Source organism: Ciconia boyciana, chromosome 9 (assembly GCF_034638445.1).
Source record: "Ciconia boyciana chromosome 9, ASM3463844v1, whole genome shotgun sequence".
Classification (NCBI taxonomy): Eukaryota; Metazoa; Chordata; class Aves; order Ciconiiformes; family Ciconiidae; genus Ciconia; species Ciconia boyciana.
The window spans coordinates 36013990-36036550 of record NC_132942.1 but is presented as its reverse complement, the minus strand read 5'-3'; the positions used below and the strand labels follow the sequence as shown (position 1 = coordinate 36036550).

General features: G+C 38.9%; 1 protein-coding gene across 1 annotated transcript; it reads left to right on the top strand.

The window, feature by feature from the left end:
- Positions 1-5245: 5245 nt before the first annotated feature.
- CA7 (carbonic anhydrase 7) lies at positions 5246-13535 on the top strand. The gene is made up of 7 exons (XM_072872626.1): positions 5246-5285; positions 7313-7510; positions 10106-10224; positions 11137-11232; positions 11471-11533; positions 12970-13125; positions 13413-13535. The coding sequence occupies exons 1-7, from the start codon at positions 5246-5248 to the stop codon at positions 13533-13535; spliced, it is 795 nt and encodes a 264-aa protein (XP_072728727.1).
- The last annotated feature ends 9026 nt before the right edge of the window (positions 13536-22561 follow it).

Sequence of the window (22561 nt, the reverse complement as noted above, 5' to 3'; positions counted from 1 at the left end):
CGGGCTCCCGGCTGGGCCCGGCCGAGCTGGGGTGCTGGGCCCGGCCGGTGTGGTGGGTTACCTTGCGGGGCGGCAGGATTCGCCCCGTGGCTTGTGTTGTGAGCCAGGGCCGCCGCTTCAGTCCTGTGGGAAGAGGTGAAAGCGTCCGTGCTGGCACGGGCATTTCCCCAAAGCCGGGCGGGATGTGAGGAGAGCTGCGTCGGGGTGCAGTGGCGTTGAGACGGCAGTTTGGAAAACGGTAGAAAAAAACTGTGCTGAGAAAGCAGGCCTTGCTGGCTGTGGGGGAGACTGAAGTTGATGGGAGTCACGAGCACAGAAACATAGGACGCGGTTTCCTTCAGGATTGTGTTTCTAAAAATACAGTGCCGTTCCCAGCATTTATCTGCAAAATGGGTATTTCTCTTCATCTCTCAACCCACTTCCTGGCATGAAGTGTGGAAGCATTTTGCAGCAGTCTGAGTCAGAAGCCCTGCAGATACCTGCGTTCAGAAAAACCGGTTTAGATATATTTTGCAGAGATGGTGTACATTATTACAATTATTTCTATTTAGCATTGAGACAATAAAATCTGAAATCTGTTGCGTCTATGTACTTCTGTTATGAAAATCTTTCCATATAGGATCAATATAGATTGTACTATGAAAGTATACAAAAAAAGAGAAAACTTTTACATCTTTAAAAATTTCAACCAACGTCTCTGGCACTCCGTTTCAACAACAAAAGAGAAGTCCTAAAACGTATGCATCGTTCCAGCTGATTTGTTAGGCCATAAAAGGGTGTTCTGTTATCCTTTTAATCTGCTTCTCCTTAGTAAATGTAATTTGCTATGTATCTGCTGGAATGAAGTATACAACAGTGCAATTATAATTTAGTGTTTTATACCTTGCAGATGACGTAATACTATACAGTGCTTCCTCTTTTGTTTTCCCATATACAGTATCTCCTCCCAAGTTTGTTTTTCTCAGGCTTTGTGTTTGCTAGGTCACAGTAAATCCTTCCTTCTGTTGAAATTTCAGTGACTGTTGCAATATTTGTAGGAATGTTCTGTTTACCAAAATCAAAAGTTGTCTCATTCTGTTCTTGCTATCTGCTACAATTACATGGTTTCAACTGGACGAACCATAAATTACAAGAACTATTATTTCAGACCTAGTTCCAAAATATAGTCCCCATTTCTGGTATAAAGCAGCCAAGTGTATAGCTTTAAAACTCAAAGACGAGTAATAACAAAAAATGGCGTGTGAAGGCTGGGAAACGCCTAGGGAGCCAGGTACCCCGTTCCTCTTTTTCTGCCCCACTTCCCCAAGAATGTTCCAAATAAATTAATTCTTTCCTCTTGGCCCATATTTTATTCAAGTTTTTTCTCTTGCAAAATTGTCTGTTAATTTTATGCATGTCCTTTTTGTCCTCTTCTCAGTCCCTTCTTTACCTGGGGACCCTTCCCCCCTCCCCGCCATGCCAGGAAGAGATTCCCGATAAATAAATGTTGAGTTCTTTCCCTTAGAAGTCTCATGAATCTCACTATGTAGCTGTGGGAGAAGGATTACCACTTTCAGCTCCCGAAGTTACACTGGGCGCATGAGAATCTCCATATACAGTCATCACGTTTTTGTGTTTGCAAAGAAAAACTTGAGAATATAAGATCTGAAATTTCTATTGTCAATCAACAAGTGTAGGCAGTCACTTTTTAAGTAAAATACTAAAAAATGAAAAAAAAATCTGGAATGATTCTGCTTTTTAATGTTCAGTGTTGGCAGTACACTCTCCGATTTATATTTACCTTGTGAAGTATTTTTGTGCAGTTTCTGGATTCATTATAAATTATTTTAACGCACACATAAAGAACAGATGTCACCTTACTATAACTCCCATTTGGAAACTGCCAGCATTAGTAATGGCAATGTAAGAAGAGAGATGAGCTGCCTGGATAAACAAGATACTCTTTCCAGAACCTGAGGTGTAGGCAAGCTCTGGAGTGATGAATGTTTTAACGTTTATTCTGCTCCTACCTCTTGTACTTCAAAGGCTCTAGAGCGAACAGCCTGTACCCAAACTGACTGTACTTCTGCCATATTTTTGTTAATAGGCAATGACACCTCAGACACACTCATATGCATTAAATAAAGAAGGCACATGACACCTCATTCAAATGTATGTCACCATTATTAAAGATGCTCAGCAAAGATAATTGCCAAGTTACTGAAGCAAATACACTTAGAGTGTCATTTAGCCATTTGCCTTGGAACCAAATAACTATTCTTTCTTTTTACGCCTCCTAAAATGCAGCTCTGCCCCTCTACGGTGATGCAGTAATATATACCAAAAGCATTATCCTCAAGTGACATGACCTCCTTGTGTGAATAGCTCCCGATGACTCCAGATCTGTAGTATAGAGTCAACTTGCCTTACAGATTAAAAAATCCAATTTCCTCAAACCTGCAAAGCTTAATATGATCAACTTCTGTTTGGCATTCCAATCTTACTTGGAGCTTTCTAACTGTAATGGTTAGTTCTTATATAGCAATTTTAATAAAGGGAGCTCAAATTAAATAATAAAGATAATTATTCCATGTATAGGGATGGGAAAACGGAAGCGTTTGTTGTTAGTTCAGTATCACAACATAGTGACAGGTTCAGAAGAAGAACCCATGTTATTTGTCCTAGGCTGCTGCTCCGTTCACTCATCATTACTGTCAAAGAGGAATAAAACTGGAAGTCTGAAGACTGGGGAAGACAGAATTATTCTTTAAGGCAGCTTGAAATGTTTCACTGTACTGGATGCAACTACATCTTCCTGTCATTCACTGCTAAGCAGGCACTTTTGAGATGTACTCAAAGCCTGTGAGAAATTTGTGGAAATCACAAGTACTTCACTTGTAGCTCAGCATTGGAGAAATCTACCCTTTATGCACCTACCACTCTGTTCTTCTCACTTCCATAAGTTTGACTTCATGAATGTGATGTCATTCTCCCCGATGCAAGCTAGTAAAATTGAGATCAGAATTAGATTATTACCGCAACTTTTGAAGTGATAAGTGGTAATTTGAGGACAGAATCAGTGAAAATCCATTCTTCGAGGCAGCAAGTATCAAGAGTCATCAGGGTTACAGAATAATGCAGTATTTGTATAAGCAGCAATATTACTCTAGCTTTAAGGAAAACCTAATGTCTTCCTCAAAAAGAAAGAAGGCTGACTGGATGGGAGAGCACATTAAACTGTCATATACACACTGGCTATCATTTATAGCTAGAATTTTATCCAAGCTATTCTTGTCTTTCTTCTCAGGTACTGTCACTCCCCCTTTTCACTTTTTCTAAATCCAACCATTTAAACCTCCATTTTGTGGAGTCCACTTCCTGCCATGTCTTCAGCATGTTTTCTCTTGTCTCAGAGGTCTTCCTATGCCCTGCCTTTGTAGTCCTCATATGTAGACATCTATGCGTTTTGGAATGTGAGAAGATAAAAGCTGACGCGGTGAATGGTGTCAAATGCATGTAGACATTGGGCCGCTTCAATGGCACTGTGCCCTGCAAGCAAGACCTGAGCCTCAGTTGTCAAGTTTCTCTTGAAAACAGTTGCTCAGGATTCTCTATCTTGCATACGGTTTTCCCCAATCTATAGTCCCCTTTTTTTAATATACAAAATTCCTCTCCCATTTCTTCTTTACACTAGTAGGTTGGTATTTTTTGTCCTTTTTTCCCATGGTCTAGAACGGCTTTCCCTGACTATTTGCACCTGACTGACCGTCCACATCTGGCTTCCCTGTCTACAAACACGGCACACAGCCACACAAGAATAAGAACCAAAGCATCACAACTTCTCGCAGCTCATTTGTCCTGCTAAGCAGCGAAGTATTTTACCCCGATGGCAGTGCTGCTGCACTGCCCCCAGTATTTGGGTCACCATGAGGACCTGTGGCCACAGATGTGCCTGCAGTGGCAGTGCCTGGTGCGTGTCAGGCCCGTGCAGGGACCTGCGTAGATCGCAGTAGTTTAACAGAAATAACTTGAGAAGTTGACCCGAGTAAGTCATTGTAGAACTACTCTGTGGACACCTTTACAGCAGTTTACATCCCTTATTGAGTGATTTAGCTTGCATCAGTGAATCTCAAAGGTTTTATAGCTGAATCCTATGGAAAGCTCCTGAAAAAGGAAATGAATTCTTACAAGGCAGAACCACAACATAAAAGTTGCATAAAATGCTTTCATTGATTTTTTCCCTTCCATTTTCTTGATTGCATAATGGAAGCATCCTTATTTCTGTGTGCTATTGTCTGTGAAAACCAATATGTTTATAAAATATAACCTTGACAGACAGCATTTCCTCAGATCTAACAAAATTACTACCAAGGAGCTCTTTTTCTTGCCACAAAGATGTCTTAAGACATTTTACAGCCACAAATTGGAGATCTCATTGTAGCCTCTTCATGGGTTTAGCAGGGTGCAGGCAACTACTGGATCATCCCAGGTAACTGAGACTTCACGGATCAGCTCCTTTCTCTAAAGACTGCTGTGTTCTGTTCCCTAATATAACCACACTTTTATTTTTGTCTTTTTAATAAGTTTCTTTAGAGTTACAAAGAAAAAAAAAATAAACCAGATTGCTAATTTATCCTTTATTGGTGTGATTTTTACCTTGTTTAAAAGTAGCACAAGTAATTTTTTCTGAGATGAGAATGTTCTCCTTCTCATCTAAGCAGTGATTCTGAAGTTTTAATTACAAATCAGGTGGAAACATCATTCATTTTTTGCAGCTGGAGAGAGTGCTTAAGAAAAGAGAGGCAGTAACTGGGTGATGTTTCTCCCTGCAGAACACAGAAGTGAGAAGGGCAGTTCCCATTGCAATCTCCACACCTTACTGTGCCCTGCTGTCAGAGCAGGTTACAGCTCTTGCTTCTTTGTGGTGTAGAATGGGAAAATACTAGTACTTTTTCCTAAATGTGATCCCCGTGCCACCTGGACAGTCTTGGTTCCTCTCTAAGTCCTGGGACTTCAGTTATCTCGGTTTTACATTTTCCTTCTCCAGTGCTGAGTTAGCAAACACAGCGAGCAGCAGCAGAGGCAGGAGCAGCAAAACCGGGAGCAGAAGGGACGCGGGTGCTTTCCCTGCCCTGCAGGAATCGCTTTGGTTGCTCTGTATCTTTAAGGGGCTGACCCTATCCCACGGTGAGCCATTATAAAGGCAGGTGAGCAGCAGTGCCCTGATCAAAGAGCCGAGAGCAAAGCGGGGTGCAGCTCCCCTGTAATGACTGGCCACCACGGTTGGGGATATGGGCAGGATGACGGTAGGTTCCAGCATTTCCGTGCTGCATCTCTCTCTCTTCCCCCACTCATTTTCTTTCCAGAACTGTTGCCTGAGCCCTGCAGAGCTGCCTGCATTTCGATGTCTGCAAGCATCAAGTATATACAGCAGGTAATTAATTACTTTATGGATAATAAATAGCACCCAGAAAGTGGCACCAAAAGCTGCACAAACTTACACCTGCTGCCTTTCACTGTTGAGATCAATGTTCCAAAACTGAGGAAAGCAGTACTGAGGGGTTTTTTTTCCAGGCTGCAGATATTGCAGATGGGTCCCTTTCCAAAAAGCTGTTATGAAAAGGATTAACTGTGTCTGTCTCTCCAAAAGCAATTCGCTTAAGTAAAGAAGATTTAGTAGAGTAGTAATAGATCTTCTGATCCTATGCAGCTGTTGAAATGTGATATCTAGGCTTCCATAGAAGTGCATAAAATAAGGTATATGTTATATATTTTGAGAACATCAATAAACTTTACAGATCAGTATCAGATCTCTTATAGAACAATTTTATGCTTTCTGGTTTGCCAGTTTTTAATTTAGTCATTTTCCTTTGCTTCTCTCCTCCAAGAATGTGTGCCACAGAGTGAGAGGATATGTGAAGCTACTGAAAGATTCCTACACTAGTGTTTTATAGCACCTGTATCCTTTGCAGAGAAGGGTGGATGAGTGACTGGTGTTGGCCGATAAGACAATCTTTTGCATAACCTTCCAGAGTGTCTCTCTTGACAGCAATTATTTTAGCTGCTGGGTGTCCAACAAGAGTATTTTGCATAACCTTCAGGAGCCCGTCTCTCTCTTAACAGCAATTATTTTAGTTTCTGTGAGTCCAAAAGCAAGTTTGAACACTAAGTGAAGCTGGTTAGCGCTAGTAGATAAGGTCATGTGTTTGGGCATATAGGTAGTAGTAATAATCATGTATGTTCTTACAAAGCTCATAAGAGACAAATTATATTGCCTAAGCTTGTGTAACAGCTTTTAAATCCTAAATCTGCTTTATAGGCAGGCTGAGAAAAGATATTATTTTATAAGCTTAGCTTTTCAGAAAATGCCAAAGACAAATAAGAGTATAACAGATAACTGTTTTTGTTACATAAACTCAAGGAGGGCAAATACATGTGCTTGACTAAAAAAGTTTCTGCTTGTGAAAGTATGTGAGAATGCTACAATTAAAAATGTGCTTCTTGGAAATTTTAAAGTAAAATTGTTACTGTTAATACTTTCTGAACATAAGCAGTAGAAGAATTTAATTGCTTCTTGCACTACCATACCAAAGTAGAAAAAGAAGTGGTAATAATAAGTAATTCTTTGATACCGATAAGGTTTTGTTATCTCAAACAGCATAAGAAAGTTCCAGCTCTGGCAGCAGGGAGCTGTGTTATTAAATTGGTCTTTCTCACCACTCTACTGAGGTCAGGAAGTCCAAAAATGTTAATTATCACACTATACCCTTCACTCAGGGTAGAGAGATACCATAATGGGCATGAGCGAAGAATGAAGCTGCCTCAAAGATTTACTGCAGTCATAAAATGGTTTTAAAAATAACTGCATAGTCAGTAGCTAAGAGATTGAGTCATCGGTATCTAATTTGAATCACCGGAGCTTTTACACTATCTTTCCCAGGAAGAATGAAATGCTGTTTCTTTGGGGGAGTGTATGTGTGCATGCAAGTGTGTTTACACTTGTACCCACCGTGGAAGGTCTTTGGATACCTTAGCAATGTAATTACAAACTCTGCAGAAAATTAGTGTCACAAGTGACTGAAGAGACAGCAGTCTGATGTGCTGTGATTTCCTCAGTGTGTTTTGTACGAGATACTTGAATCCCACATCTTGTTGCAGCCTTTGTGCTAATAAAAACACACCAGCTTAGAATTTAAGTGAACTTCTCAGATACCAAACTTTCAAGTTACTGCTACTCAGCAAGCTTTACTCCAATACTTGTGAAAACCTGTAATGATTCTTTTGTGTATAATAGGAAGCAAATAATGGTGCTTTCCTTTCTTTCCTTTTGAAGGACCTTCAGAGTGGCACAAGTCTTATCCTATTGCCCAAGGGAACCGCCAGTCACCTATTGATATAGTTCCTGCAAGAGCGGTTTATGACCCTAATCTGAAGCCACTTATTGTCTCCTATGAATCATGTACATCTCTCAACATCTCCAACAATGGCCATTCGGTTATGGTTGAGTTTGAAGATACTGATGACAAGACAGGTGAGACTAACACACAGCCAACTAACTCTGAATACCATTTTGTGACTTAGTGAGGGAAACAATTAAGTACATCCTGTATAATATATTTTATGGTGTATAATTTCAGTTTAGATCAAGGCATATGACCAGAGCCCTTTATACTTTGTTTTCTTGAGCCTCACATTTCTTGTCTTCAGTTAAGTCTCTCTAGCAATGTAATATTGCACAGCAGAATAGTGTTTCTGCATTAGGAAAAGCTCTTGCATCAGGAAAATCAGAAGTTTGTTTGCAGTGCTTCCCTCTTAAATGGGGATTGCCAGTTTGCTGGACAGGGAATCCATGCATCTCTCCAGCACTCCTAGACCACGTCCAGCATGCAGAGTAGGTATATACACTCCCCACTGACCTGTTTCCATGCTCATCCAAATCAAAGATGCGAACACACATGCCAGCTCTGTCTGGCTCACTGCCCAGATTCCATCCACAGGGGCAGGGAGAGAAGAGGATTAGCAGAGATCAGGTCATACAGTGTAGTCGTCATAATCATAGTCCACTACACCAAGTTTTATCTGGACCAGTCATTAACCGTTACCTTGCATTGTTTTCTTCTTTCCTCCCTGCCTCCCTTTCCTCCCAGTTCAGTTTCTTCAGAAATTATAAAATCTTCAGCTAATTCTGAGTTGGTAGCAGCTTGTGGATGTTGGACTATCTGCAGTTGTATATTATTCTTGTCTCTTAGCTCTTGGCAGAGAATATAAATGCTGTAAGTGATTGATTACTTCTGTTAATTCTACTTCCATGGTAGACCTTGCTTTTACATCTGGGGGGTAGGGGAAGAGCATTCAAATGGAGATGAAGTAGCTGATAAATGGAAAGCATGCATTTTAGGTTTAAAAATTGTTCAGAGTATTTTTTCTATCAGCTGATTTTGTATTCCATTTGGGTGTGTTTATTGATTCTAACTAAACAGGATATCCTAGGTACTCAAAACAAGTTACTTTTTCTATGAAGTGATTTGTCTGTGCTGGTAACCCTTTGAAGTAAGGGCTGAGGGTTAAAGTTCCAGCCATCTTGTTTTAAGATTTCTCTTCTGGAATGAATCTGAGAAACTGCCCAACTGAATGGTCAAGTTTTCAAGCATATTTACTGAATTTGAAGAGAAGACTGGATGTGCATTTTCAAGAATCTTACTACACAGATCCATTAAGCACGTCACCCTACAAAGAGAATTTGTAAAATACATCTGAAGTATTATTTTAGCTTGCTAGCTACTTTTGTGCAATTCTAAGCTGAACTATATCTAAGTAACAATGAACTTTATCCAGATTGGTAAGTTTAAGAACATAATCTATTACTCTGCATTTAGATATAGACTCAGAGCATGTGCAGGAATGAAGACCTCTGCTGTTTCTACACTAAGCATGTGCCTTGTTTTTAACAACACTTTCAAGGAAGATGACTGCTAGGAGTTGAAAACATGGTTTAAAGTGTTTTTAGTTGTGTTGAAATAGATCTAGTGACTCACAGCTCTGCAGAAATGACACAACAGAATTTTGACAGTAACCCATCATAGCTAGATGTCTTAAAATAATGTTTGAGATGAGTGATGCATTCCATTGCTAAGTCCAGAAAAACATACTAGGAGGTACTTATATTCTTAATTAATACTGAAACCTTTACTTTGGCAAGGCCAGTTTCCTGCATAAAGGGCAGCTGGAACTATGCACATGTGGTAGTGCTGTGCAAGCCAGCCCCAGCTTTAATTTTTTAATAAAATGTTATGGACTACACTGAGGATAAGTGCTTTACAGATAGTAAACGTAATTCTAATTTTCTTAATATAAGACTTTGATCAGGTTTTCATGTCTGTTGAGCAAAATGTATTTGATTTAGTGCCATATAAAATTACAGGAGGATTACTGATGCTGTTGATAAAGTATCTTCTATAGGTGGCATCTTAAACATTCATCTGTTCTTAAGTGTTATTTCTAAATGATGTATGAAGTTTCTCTGTAGCGTTTCCTTACCCTTATAAGGCGATTTGAGATTCTGAATGGTGTCATGTAAAGTACAAGCTATTGTATTACCTCTTCTATGGGATCAGGTATTTAAAGAAAACAGAATATAGATAACCTCCACAGGAAGGAAAGACAGTTTAAAGAGGAAATACTTAGCTGAATTGTCTACCTGATGCTCAAGGTATCTACACTCTTGCACAAAATCTCAAGTAGCACTGTCAAAAATATTTTAGGTACATGAGTTTCAATTTGTGATTTATTTTTTTAATATTCAACTTGAACTTATTGTGTTTAACAAGAAAGGCATAACCATAAAGTTACCACATCTCATGTCAAATATACTCTTTCAAAAAAGCTACAAAATTCTGTACAAGTAGCCATTCAATGTTTTTAACTTAAATTTTTACATGAACTCAGATGCTTTCCATTAAGAAATCCAACCCTTCTAAATATCTGGATGATGCATATCTCTGCTATTGGCAACTGGGAGATGCTGCTGGCTTTTTTCCACTATTGTGCCAATGGTGGCTAGTTTTTACTAACAGGAAGCTAAAAAGCCAGAATGCTTAAGCTTTTTCTTTCTTTTTTTTCTGCCTAGTAATCAGCGGTGGTCCCTTTGAGAATCCATTTCGGCTAAAGCAGTTTCACTTTCACTGGGGGATAAAGCACAGCCAGGGATCAGAGCATACAATTGATGGCAAACCTTTTCCATGTGAGGTAATGATGCATTTTTATAGATAGGATTAACTTATGCAAATGCTGTTGACAAATTACTTTGTCTGCAGTGAGGACTGCATGTCCCTTAGGATTCTGATTGCTTACTCACCATGGTTAGGTCAGCACAGACTTTAATAATTTTATTCCTTACACTGAAGTTATTATCTGTTGTCACCCTGGTTTTTAGAATGCAAACTTATCAGCCCAGTGCAGCCCTTTCTCCAAGATTCTCAGTCGTCTTATCCTATTCAACAGGACACAGCTAGCCCCACAGTTTAGCTCCTGTGCTCACACAGCACCTCTAACAGTCCTTTGCTGTGTAGTTTAGCCAGCTGCACACAATTGATTGTATCCTTTTACGTATCCAGATGGGAAGGATATACTGACAAACATGATGCTGAGAAGCCATGTATAGCTCTGCTACCTGGCACAGTTAGCTTAGGCTTCAGCTGATGACCACAACCTGTGAAATGACCATGCAGGTGCTATCCATAGCTTGAAATGGCTTCATCTGAGGGCTCTCAAGAGTTCTGCAAAGCTAGGACAGGGCACAGGCCTTTCCCAGCACAATCTATCCCAAATACTACTGTAGCATAGCATCCTGGAGTCTACCAGTGAGTACCAGAGCATAGGGCTTCATTGGATGAAGGCTCATACCAGGGAAGTTGGGTCACAGGTTAATGCCTGATTTGTTTCAAATTAAGGCTGGTATATAGAAACTTCATTTAGTGTCTGTCCATGCTTATGGACTAGTCCAAAAGATTGAACTTGCTCATCTTTCCAAAGATGCTTTTGGAGCAAAACCTACCTTCTGTTATGAATGACCATTAGTGCCTGTTAACATGAAACAACCTATGTTCACAGCTTCTATCACTAATTTGTTTAATTCTTATTTCTTATTTTTCTTTAAAGCTCCACTTAGTTCATTGGAATGCCAGAAAATATGCAACATTTGGAGAAGCAGCAGCAGCCCCAGATGGCTTGGCAGTAGTTGGTGTTTTCTTGGAGGTAAGGAGCACAAAAATAGCATGTTTACATGATGAAAAGCATTATGCTGTCAAGTGTTTGAGAACCAAGCCACATATTTAAGAAGTGCTTAAGGAAAACAGATGACTTATTGGAAGCAGTAACTCACTGCAAATTGCTGTTAAACTTTAGGAATGTTGAGATTCAGATAAGAAAACAACACCTATTTAAAGTATAATTATAGTCATTCTTATTTAACCTGTCTATTCCATTATTTTAGATTGGGAAAGAACATGCCAATATGAATAGACTCACGGATGCTTTGTACATGGTAAAATTTAAAGTAAGTTTTAAGCTCATTAAATTAATTGTTTCTGGGATATCCTTTAAAAATCAAGCTCATGTACATGTTGGAGACAAAAATGGAAAATTGCCCACCACAAATCCTCCCATCATTAGAACATCATTATAGTTGTATTCTCTTCCCCTCTAAAGTTCAGTTTATTTGCCTAATCTCGGGTGCCTCCCAAGGCTACGCTGACCCACTGGCCATTCAGAGGTTCTACCTTTCCCAGAGTATCTAAAATCAAAAGCTCCATGACCCTTCAGGTTCAGGTCTTAGTCAGCAACATAATCCTTTTCCATTGAGCCTAGCCTTGAACAAGTCAAAGCTGGCTGTCTATCTTTTGCTGCAAAGCTCTGTGGGGGGACAATCTTAATGAGGTCCTGAGCTAGTCCATTCTTAGTGATACTTGAAGGTGGTCTTTAACTAGATGTATCGGAGAGCTTTGAGGATTGGTAACTGCTGCACTTTAAGTGCGCACTGATTAGACCACTACAAATGTTATCCTTTCTGGATTTACATGAGGTTAATGCATTCTATAACATGCATAAGTTCTAATTGGCAAAATAAACTACATTTAATACTTAAGTGGGCATATTATTTCTAGCTCCTCTGTATATGCTTGTGAAAAATGGGAAAGGAAGGCAGTTACACAGCAATATGTAGCCTGCAGACACACTAAATGATACTTTGATGTTCAAGTGATTTCTTCCACTTGCAGGGAAGAAATAGTTATCCCTCAGTTGTAGTGATGGAAGGTCTGCAGGTTTGCCACTGGGGATAAGCTGCTCGTTCTGTTCCTTATGAGCAATTTTACAGACAATTGGACAGTGCTTTCTGAGTGACTAAGTACCTTTCAGATACTCCTACAGGCTGAAAAATCTTGCCCTAGACTGGTAGTTCAGGCAATCACTACTTTAGGCAGCACCTCCTATTTCTACTGGTCTTTTTGTTGATCCACTTTCCTCTAATTTTAGACTTGAACATTTGATTTTTAAAGCCAATATTTGTCCTAACAGACAATGACTGTTTGGGGCCACGTCTTCCATAGTTTCAAATTTTCTACTGAAATAGATGGGAAGCATAGAAAATAGCAACTAATGAGACAAGGAATTCTGCACGGTATCTATAGTTCACACTGAACACTATATACAGAATACACTTCCTGCATTATTTTTAGACCTTTTGTGACAAGAGGTGAATTTTGGTAGAGGCAATGGGACAAGAACTCAAAGTCCAGTAAGCCAAGCAGCAGGCATCACACTTGCCATGCTACTCTTGGATAATAGCTGTTATAAGGCAACCAAACCTTGATAGACTTTTCGTTTCCCCTACTTTTTTATATTACTTCAGCATTTTTTTCCTCTTTCAAGAAGAGTTCTTTAGCCTGCACTTAAAAATAAAAAGATAAATTTAAAGTATCAATTTTTTTCCAGGGAACAAAAGCTCAATTTAGAAGCTTCAACCCCAAATGTCTCCTGCCTTTGAGTTTAGATTATTGGACATACCTTGGTTCTTTGACAACACCACCCCTTAATGAGAGTGTAACATGGATAGTGCTGAAAGAACCCATCAGGATTTCTGAGAAACAGGTAAACTTTTGATACCTTCCCAGTTCTTGTAGGATTCAACATGGGATAAACAGGCAGTGACTGTTTTGATTTGCTATGGGGCTAAGTTAAGACCATTAGCCTGTGAATAGTCAGCCTGTTTAATAATCAGGGCTTCTGTTTTTTTCTGTTAATACTCTCTAGGATCTTTGCTTGAACCTGGTCTATTAACAGATTAGAATGTACTGATACTTTCCTCTGGTCCTTCTTAAAAAACATTAATATTGATTGCCCTCTTAAGCAGTAAATTCTTTCACCTGAATTTACAGATGGAGAAATTCCGCATGCTTCTCTTCACCAGTGAGGAAGACCAGAGGATCCAAATGGTGAATAATTTTCGCCCCCCTCAGCCTCTTAAGGGGAGAGTAGTTCGGGCTTCCTTCAAGGCCTGAGGAAAACCAGTAACAGCCCTGAGATATCCAAGAGCTTCCACATCTGAGATACTATAAACAGAAACTCTGGTCTTCAGATCACTCATGGAACACCCAAGATGGCCATTTCCATGAACACTCTACTTGGAGGGGGACAATCTTCTGATTATATATTTTATTTGAATTGCTCATTCTTTTGAGAAATGGGATCTTTTTATCTAGTCCTTTTTAATATAAGGGATAGTTGAGTGAACTAGTGGTCTGCAAGACCTGAAACTCTGAAAACTAAGATGAAATAAAAATCCTACTTAATATAAAATAGGAAATTATGTAGTTATCTACAAGTACTGATGGCCACAACTTCTAATTGTCTCATTTAATACATGATGAAACAGTAGTCAAGAATTTTGGACAAACTGAACTTAAATTTTGCTTACCGATCTCTTGTTGGCATTTGCTGAGCTCTGTCTGATTTAAAGATTGCTTTCACTGTATTCTTGCTGTCTGACACAGTGCACATGAGTAGCACTAGAAAAAAGTTCTTTACTCACCTCAAGTAGGCACTGGTATAAAAACTACATATCTATTTTAAAGTTATTGTTCCAAGATGCTATTATATAACTAATTTAAAATAACAATGTAAATGCTGTGTTTAAAAGCAGCGCATTTTATGGCACAGTTGTTCAGACATCTGTTCTTCTAGCCCATGCAGCATATATAACTATAATGCCCTTGTCAATTTTCTTGAAAAGAACATCGATAGCAATTCAGATGTGTTTTGTGGTTCTCAATTGTTCAAATTCTACCTCAGTTAAGTGATTTGCTCTGCAATATGACCTCCTTCATTGTCTGCCCTAAAGAAAGTAGGTATTTTGTTCACTTTAGGGACCTAACATGGGTAGACCTTGACTGCACTGAACGTGCATTACTGCACAAATCATCCCCTTGCTATGGCAGTCTGTCAGGGATACTCCCTGCAGATACGAGGTTTCATCAGTCCTTAGTACTTTTTCTTCTTCAAAAGAAAGTTGCTTTAGAAAAGACATGGGTTAGTATTACTGCTTCTGCAGCTTAGTGACAAAACTGACTTGTGTCTCTGGTACTGAATACAGCGATGTTATCTGTAACTACCCACAGTCTATTTTCAGTTACTTTAATTCTGGGCTTCAAATGTTCTACTTCATCTGTACAGTTCAGATAGAAATTGCTGATGTTTATCAATTTTCATCAGCTTAGATGGAGAAATCAAAGATGTACAATGTAAAGGAAAGCAGGGGGAAAATGGAGAAGAACAGTTGCTATCGGCTGTTCTCCTTTTTCAGAAAGGGAGAAAGACACTAGGTGTGAAGCACAGTACAAGGAATAGAAGACTAGAATTCTAGGCAGAACTCTTCTACAGTTTTCCTGGTACACTGACCTTAAACTTCCCATTCCTCAGTTTCATTTTATATAAAATGAGGGTAACACTGACCTACCTCACAGGGATGTTGAGGGCTAATTCAGCATTGTTTTAGATGTGAGATTCTTATACAGCAGATGCTAAAGGAAACGGAAAATCATTACAAAATGCAATGTTTTTAGCTATTATGAATGTAACTTTGCTAGTAATGCAAACTGGTATTGCAGAAAATCTATTTAATGTATCTTAATTTCTTTAACAAATGAGATAAATGAGACTTTAAAATCAAGTGTGCATCTTTGTCCTTTATTTTGAACAGACCTACCTCTCCCTACTTCCAGCACTGTGTTTCTTGGACTTTCATTAATAGAAATGCTGTTTGATATCTTCAACTGATGCATCTATTTTGGATCAAGGAATGATTTGATTGTTTACCTTCAGTTTTGTAGAAACTGTGATTATGCTATAGTAGAATAGTGTAAGTACAGATAAGAGTTATCCCTCCCAAGTCTCTGGGCTTTTTTTAAAGTTCTAGAAAGCTTACCTCTGTTTAAAAACTATTCTTCCCATCTTTTGGGACTAATGGTTTCTACTTCGGCTTAATCCTTTCACTCCAATTCTGACACATTTTGTGCATCTTAAATGACCTCTTGCCTGGTCAGAGTTAAATTGTTGATATGAATCTTATGTTAAAATTAAAACCTCCATGAAGAGACCCTTTTTAAATTTTTAAAAAGTCTTTCAAAATACCCTACATATTTGATAGCCAAATAAAATCTTAGGGGTAAATTAAAATACTTCCCTGATTAAAATTTAACTAATATTACTTACCATATATAGCTTAATCCAGCTACCACAGTACTGCTGCATTAATATTGGTACACACTTTCACAGAGCAGGTCACTGATCAATATTTTCAATGTTTTCTCTCATTCTAGGCATATAAGTAGGTTTCTGCTCACTCAGTCTCTCACAAAAGTTAAAGAGGGCTTGTATACCAAATCTTTGTCCAGTTTTTCCCCTGCTACAACTACTCAGTCTAATAAAATAATCTTATTTATTCACAGAATGTGTCCATTCTGTGACCTTGAACATGGTACTTAAGCTTCTTTAAGGGTGATTTACTCATGCACAACAGAAGGATAATGTTTTGCTCACAAGGTTATTGTAAAAGCTTAGCTACTGTAAAGAGCTTTAAATGCTGAATCCCTCAAGGTGTTCAGTTTCTGGGAGAAACTGAACTATACCTTCCTTCAGAAATAAATTTTATCTTATTTACAGGGTTTTTTCAGTAGTTGGGTTAAAGAACATGATCTCTTCTACCATGGTGAAGCAAAATATAAAAGGAAGCCTTTTATATTCTTTGTTTCTTGAAACTCTGGTCATCCAATAAAAAAGGCACAAATATTTAATTTTTGTATGGTTTTAAAGCTATAAACTACATTCTACAATTTAATGCACTTCATTTATTTTGAGATTATAAAAGCAAACTACAAGAAGACATATCAAATATTATATGAAATAGTGAATTGTATTGTATACTTAATGAATAATGCAATCAGTAGGATGAAGGTATAGTATTCAGTTAGATTCAGTACTGTCTTTCCCCTGTAACTGAAAATATAGTCCACCAGGAAAACATAGCAAAACCAATAACAATAAAACTGATTGTTCCCCACCACAAGACTTAAAATCACCAATCTAAGTTATTTTTCAGAAGGGGTGGCATGAAGAACTTCACTGATTCTCATTTAGCAAAATTTTCCTAGTAATAATATTCTGGGGTACAAGGGATCATATTCATTTGTATTCCTTTACAGATTCTTGACTTGTTAGTTAATATATTGGTTGAAATATAGTTAACTTGAGAGCCTTATAGCAGAAACTCCTTTATTTCTTTTCCCAACCTTATTTTGCCTTGTTATCCATGAGGTGAGGATAATGAAACTCAAGGACTGTGTACTATATTTATAATATGCTTTGAGACACTTAGAAGATACTAACTATAACAGTTCAAACTTTTATTATTTAATAATTCCATTTTTGATCCGAGCTACATTTTGGTGCTTGCATATACAGACATGCCTGTCAATTTACAGAAGTGCTACATTTTGAAAGACCATAGGAATCAAGGCACTATTACCAGTTTGCTTGTCCGAACTCCTAACAGTATTCTAGCTAGAACCTCTAGTACAAATGTCCCCCTCAAAGGCAATTCATAGGGCCAAATACCTATGCTGTGCATCAGGACTTTTTGAGAATTTGCAGAAACTTCGTTTTTTCTGTTTTCCTTCTGAACTGTCTTCTTCTGCACGCAACCATTACTCAGCAAAGCTCCTCCATCAAGACCATTCAAATTCTAGAACATGGGGTATCCTTATCTTCTATCAACTATGTTGAAGGAAAAATAGCGGTTGAATCTAACTACTCCAGCAAGACTTAGCTTAACGTGTAATAGGATCACGGTTGTCATGACCGGGAGAACACCAGGCCTTATATTTAGGACAGTGACGGAAATTGCCCAGCTGTAAGAGCTAGACGAAAAATGCCATCTAGTGGCTGGCTGCTTCCATTTCTTACCACAACTCTTAAAACAATTGAAGCGTTAAATGTTGAAAACAACATTTAAACAATGCTTACAACAATTTTTAAGGCCAATTCAGTCAAAATACAACAGATGAGAGAATTTAACTTTGACAATAATTATTTTTAAAAGTATGGGTGAGTGTAATTGAAATCCCTGTGCTGACAGTCCTTGAAACTCCTTTATCAGATAAAAATCAGTCTTACAAAAGAAACTCAATAAATCAGTTACAGTTTTTTGTTCCTCTTTTCACTGATAGAGTGGAGATATCCTCTGCCTGGTAAACTGCACACTATGTTAACTTTAACTTTTTAACTTTAAGAGCTATAGTTAGGGTTCAACTTAGGTTTTTTTCCCATCCTCTGCAAACAGAAAGATTTTTAGGCAGTTTCAGTGATATAGTTGATATGATCTAGCAGTGACTTATAATGATAAATTTCATGATGAGTGTAAATTAACCCAAATATAAGCATCAGGGCAAAAGTGTTGTGAGGTACCTTGTCACCGGATGGTGCTTTTGGTGGTGTTCGAAGGTCAGAAAGATAGATAAAAAAGGGAGCGTTTCAGGAAAAAAGCAGAGATAAGCCTGAAAAAAATGAGATGTTATCTCATACCTCAGATTAGCTGTTTTACTCTCTGAATTCCTTCTGCATGCAAAAATGACCATTTAGTAAAGACACCGAGTATCAAAGCATGTTGCTTTACACTGCCTGTAAGGGGGGGGGGTGTGTCTCAAATTTTTTCTTGCTTACCCTGAGGAAACTACAGTATATTGATGAAATGTGACTGACTTTAACAGAACTATTCCAAATTTGCATGGCTGTAAGGCAGCGATATATACCTCTGATGTTCCACTTATATTACTACTTGCATTACATTTCAATTTTAGTAAAATTTCAGCCCCTCACTCCAGGTTGTGAACAGCAACATAGTAATGCAAACTGTCATTTCGTTTCATTTCACATTAATATAGTGGAATATTAAATGCAGCAATTCGGGAGTCAACTCAGCCTGTTCATGTGTTGGAGGGGAAGAAGGTGGAAGGAGGAGAGGGAGGAAGGGAATATAATTACTTTTTTACACATGAGCACTTCATACCAAGGCAGAAGACTTTCCTGCACTTGTAAGCTGCCCCCAATAAATTTAAACTCACTTTTACAGTGGTACAGAACCTTAACTGAACACATATTTCAGTTTAACTTGAACCAGTTTGTAAGCAACGTCCAGTAAAAATTATATATGTGGAGTTCAGATCCAATAACAGCAACCAGGTAGGCCTTTGCACCAGTCCAATTACATTAACTTAAACTGGATCTTCAGTTTAACCACTGCAACTTCACATATAGACACCCTGCTTAGCCTCGGCTGTAATAGCAGAGGTTAAATGAAGTTGGAGAGTTGGAATGGCATTTTTCCTATGGTTGTTCATTGTGTTTACCTCTGTTCATTGACATTTCTTGCAGTTTGTTTGCTTTCCTAGCATTTGAGTATTTGTTTTAGCTTATATAGGAAGACTGAAGACTGGAATTTGCTGTAACCAAACTAGGAACATGCAATTGCTTTAACAGACCTAGAGGAAATTTATTTTCCCCAGTCTCATTCCTGGTTCTTTTTGTTTATAAGAAGAGATGTCTGCATCTAAAGTACTAATTTGCCTTTTGTGAAAATTCAAAATATGATATACAGCAAACTAAATGTATTTCACTATTCACAGGGCAAAATACATACAGTAAACAGCTGACATTTTTACAGGCTCTGAGCAGAAAGGTATCCAAGTGTTTTGTGGACTGGCATTGTATTTGTTTCCTTTCAAAAAGCTGGTTAGCTAGACTGTTGTGCTTTTTGTGCAAAGGCAAGTTCCGACTCAATCTATATTGTCTAAGATGGACCGGAGAGTCAATTCATTCAAAGGACCTACCTTCCTTTGCATGATGGTCATTCACAAGTTTCCAAAGGGTTTGGATCTGTGGCTATTTTCTAATGCGTATCGCTAGACTAAGTCTTTCTCTCTGTTTCAGGAAAACTTCTAGTAAACTACTTTTCTTTGGATTCAAATTGTGTTTGTTACTAGTCGTCTTTTTGGAAAAGTAAAAGTTATTTATTAGAAATATTATTCTGATTTCTAACTTGCTTTCTTAGGAACATCAGGCTTATTTGACAGTTCTGTTCTTCATGTGTCCCCATAAAAATAAATGTTTACAAAGCACTAGGAGTCCCACACCTTTCATGAATATCAATTAGTTAGTGGAAAGTAATCCATCACAGCACCTGGTGTGAAGGCAGCGGTAACTGATGGGCATCTGTTTGCAGCTTCTGGAAGCAGAAGTTGTATATATTGCACCAAATTAGCCACAGCCAGTTGCCCAAGCAAACAAGGGGAGAAGAAAACTTAATGTTCCATGGGAACAAAGGAAACCCCAAACCCCATAGAAGATAATGAATAATAACAGTCATTTTTGCCTTAATATTAAGATCAGCATAGAATCTAAAATGAAATCAAGGTATAAAAGATCACAAAACAGTAAACCCAAGCTTATTTCAAGTCTCTGTATGCAATGGGAGGCATGCAACGTAAGCAGAAATAAAGTAATTTGTTAATATTTTGGTAATCCCCCAAGGTCAGAAGTAAAGACGCCATGTGCTTGAGTGGCCTGATTGCAACCTGTTGCATGCAGGTTGCAAGGTCAGCTTTCTCAAACTGACCTTTTAGGGTCAAATAAACATTTCACTTTACTTGAAACGTATTGAAGTCTGCTGAAACTGTCATTGACTTTAATGGAGCTGGATCACAGCCTTGTTTAGGCAACACAGAAATGAGCACAAAAATGTATTTGCAAAGAAAATCAGAGTTGCTGACTGTACAAGTCAACAGATAAAATTATACCTTGAAAAAAATCTAAATATAGCATTAGCTACCTTTTAACCTGTCACTGCACCTTAATACAATGCCCTGGAATTACACTCATTTGCTTATAAATACTGGTGACAACTTTCTCCTGGCAGAAGACATTTGATTCTGAACTATAGCGCACCTATAAACAGGGAAGTCAAAAACAAATCTTAGTTTTATTTAAAGAAACTTGAGTTATAATTTTTTCGATGCAAATTAACAAGATAGAGTACTATGGCAACCAAGCCACTGTTGCCACAGAAATTTGCTATTTTAATTAGATATTCCTGAAGGCAAAAATACTGCAAGCCTGAGCAATACTGTTTGTGTCCTCAAATCATATCAAAGAGTAGCATTTACCTTTTTTAGCTTTACTTATATATCACTCTGGTTCATCAGCATAACCAAACACTCCAAAGCAGAATCTAGATCTCAATTCAACTTAATATCCAGTCCTGTCAAGTACTGGATATTAACACTGAAAACCATTAAGTTTCTTGGAAGCCTTCCATACAGTATTCCTTCTTGTGCTTAGAAAATACAGAATGAAAGCAACACCTTCTTCTGCAGGACTGTTAATTGTTTCACTGTCATGTACACATTTCTTAAATGACTTCAGCTTATGTATAGGAGTTTATGAAATTACTGCCTGAACATGTGAGCAATAAGTAATAGCTTTCAGCTGAAGAGAAGAATTTAAACGTGCCGGGAGCACAGGAAACCTGGAGCAGTCAAGTTAGTTTTTAAGGCTGCTGTATGAGGTTTTATCACTGTTGTAAATGGTACAAAGATGAAAAAATTGGTAGGTCAGAATGAAGAGTGCCTTGAGACCCAGAAACTACTGTCGGTATACCCAAGCAGTGGAGCAAAGCAGAGAGATGCAGGCAAGGGCTGCTGTGGGTGACCTCTCTCAGTTCGGTAGATTTGTCAGACAAATAAAATACTTATGTCAAACTTAAGATAATTGTTTTCGTGTGTGCTACAATAATGTCCTGAACTTTTTCTTTAAGGTGACCTTCCATTTTTTTTCTTGGTTTGGTCTTCCATTTGACACGAAACTATGTTTCATTGTATTAATAAAAACAAGAACCAAATGAAAGCTCAGACTCACGAAGATGATTGCACATCCTCCCAGTTGAGATAAGCCAGGAACACATTAATCTCATCTAGGATACCTGCAACACCTTGTTTAAATGAAAAATGCTTCAATACAAGAAGCCAGGAGAATAAAAAATGCACTGGTAATATCAAAGCCTGTTGTGACTTGTGAGCCTCTGTTTTTGCAAAATCACTGGTACAGGTTAAAGTGAGGACTACTTAGTAACCAATCCATAATACACAATAACTACTTATTAACCACCATGCACTTTGGGCCCATTCCTTGTCTTGTTACATGGTATAAAACTACCCAGTAGACATTTTAACCAAGACAAGCAGACACATGAAACAAAAAAAATCCGGGAGCCAGCAAAATGAGCCTTTACTTTTTGTTCTCCTTAATTTATATGGCCTATTATTTTCAAAAGGGCTTTGTGATTTTGAGCCTCATCAGCTGGTGGCCTCAGCACTGAAGGGTGTAGAATTGTATTTAAAAAAAACCCACCCAACCAAAAATCCTAAGGACCCTCCCTCAAGAGAATAACGCTTTTTGAACTTTATTAATGGGAAAAAAAAAAATTGCTGATGCTTTACTTTCTAATGCATCTCATCTGCTTGTTTTTATTGCTCACGTTTTTATCCTGCTTAAAAATACGCAGGAAACCGAGAAGTGCAGGGCCGAGGTCGCCTGGCCCTTCCTCAGCACCTCATCCGCGCTGCGAGGCCGCCAAGGGCACGACTCTATTGACCGAGCGCGGGGCAGCCGAGGTGACGGGAGGCTCCGGGGCCCGGCCCGGCCCAGCCCAGCCCCCGCCCGCGGGGATCTCTCCTCACTCCTGGGCCCGGCGGCAGCTCCGGAGCGAGCTTTACCTCGCCCCTCCGCAGCTGTGCCCGAGCTTGCCAGCGGAGGAGCTGCTGCGGGCAAAGGCAGGCGCTAGGAGAACATGGCGGAGGGGCGGGAGGGAGGCCGGGCTCGGCTCCGCGCGCTTCGTCCGTCCCGCCGTGTCCTGACAGGAACCCGCGCGCCGCCCCACGGCGCGGCAGTTGCTCGGGGCGGGGCGCCGAGGGCGGCTCTG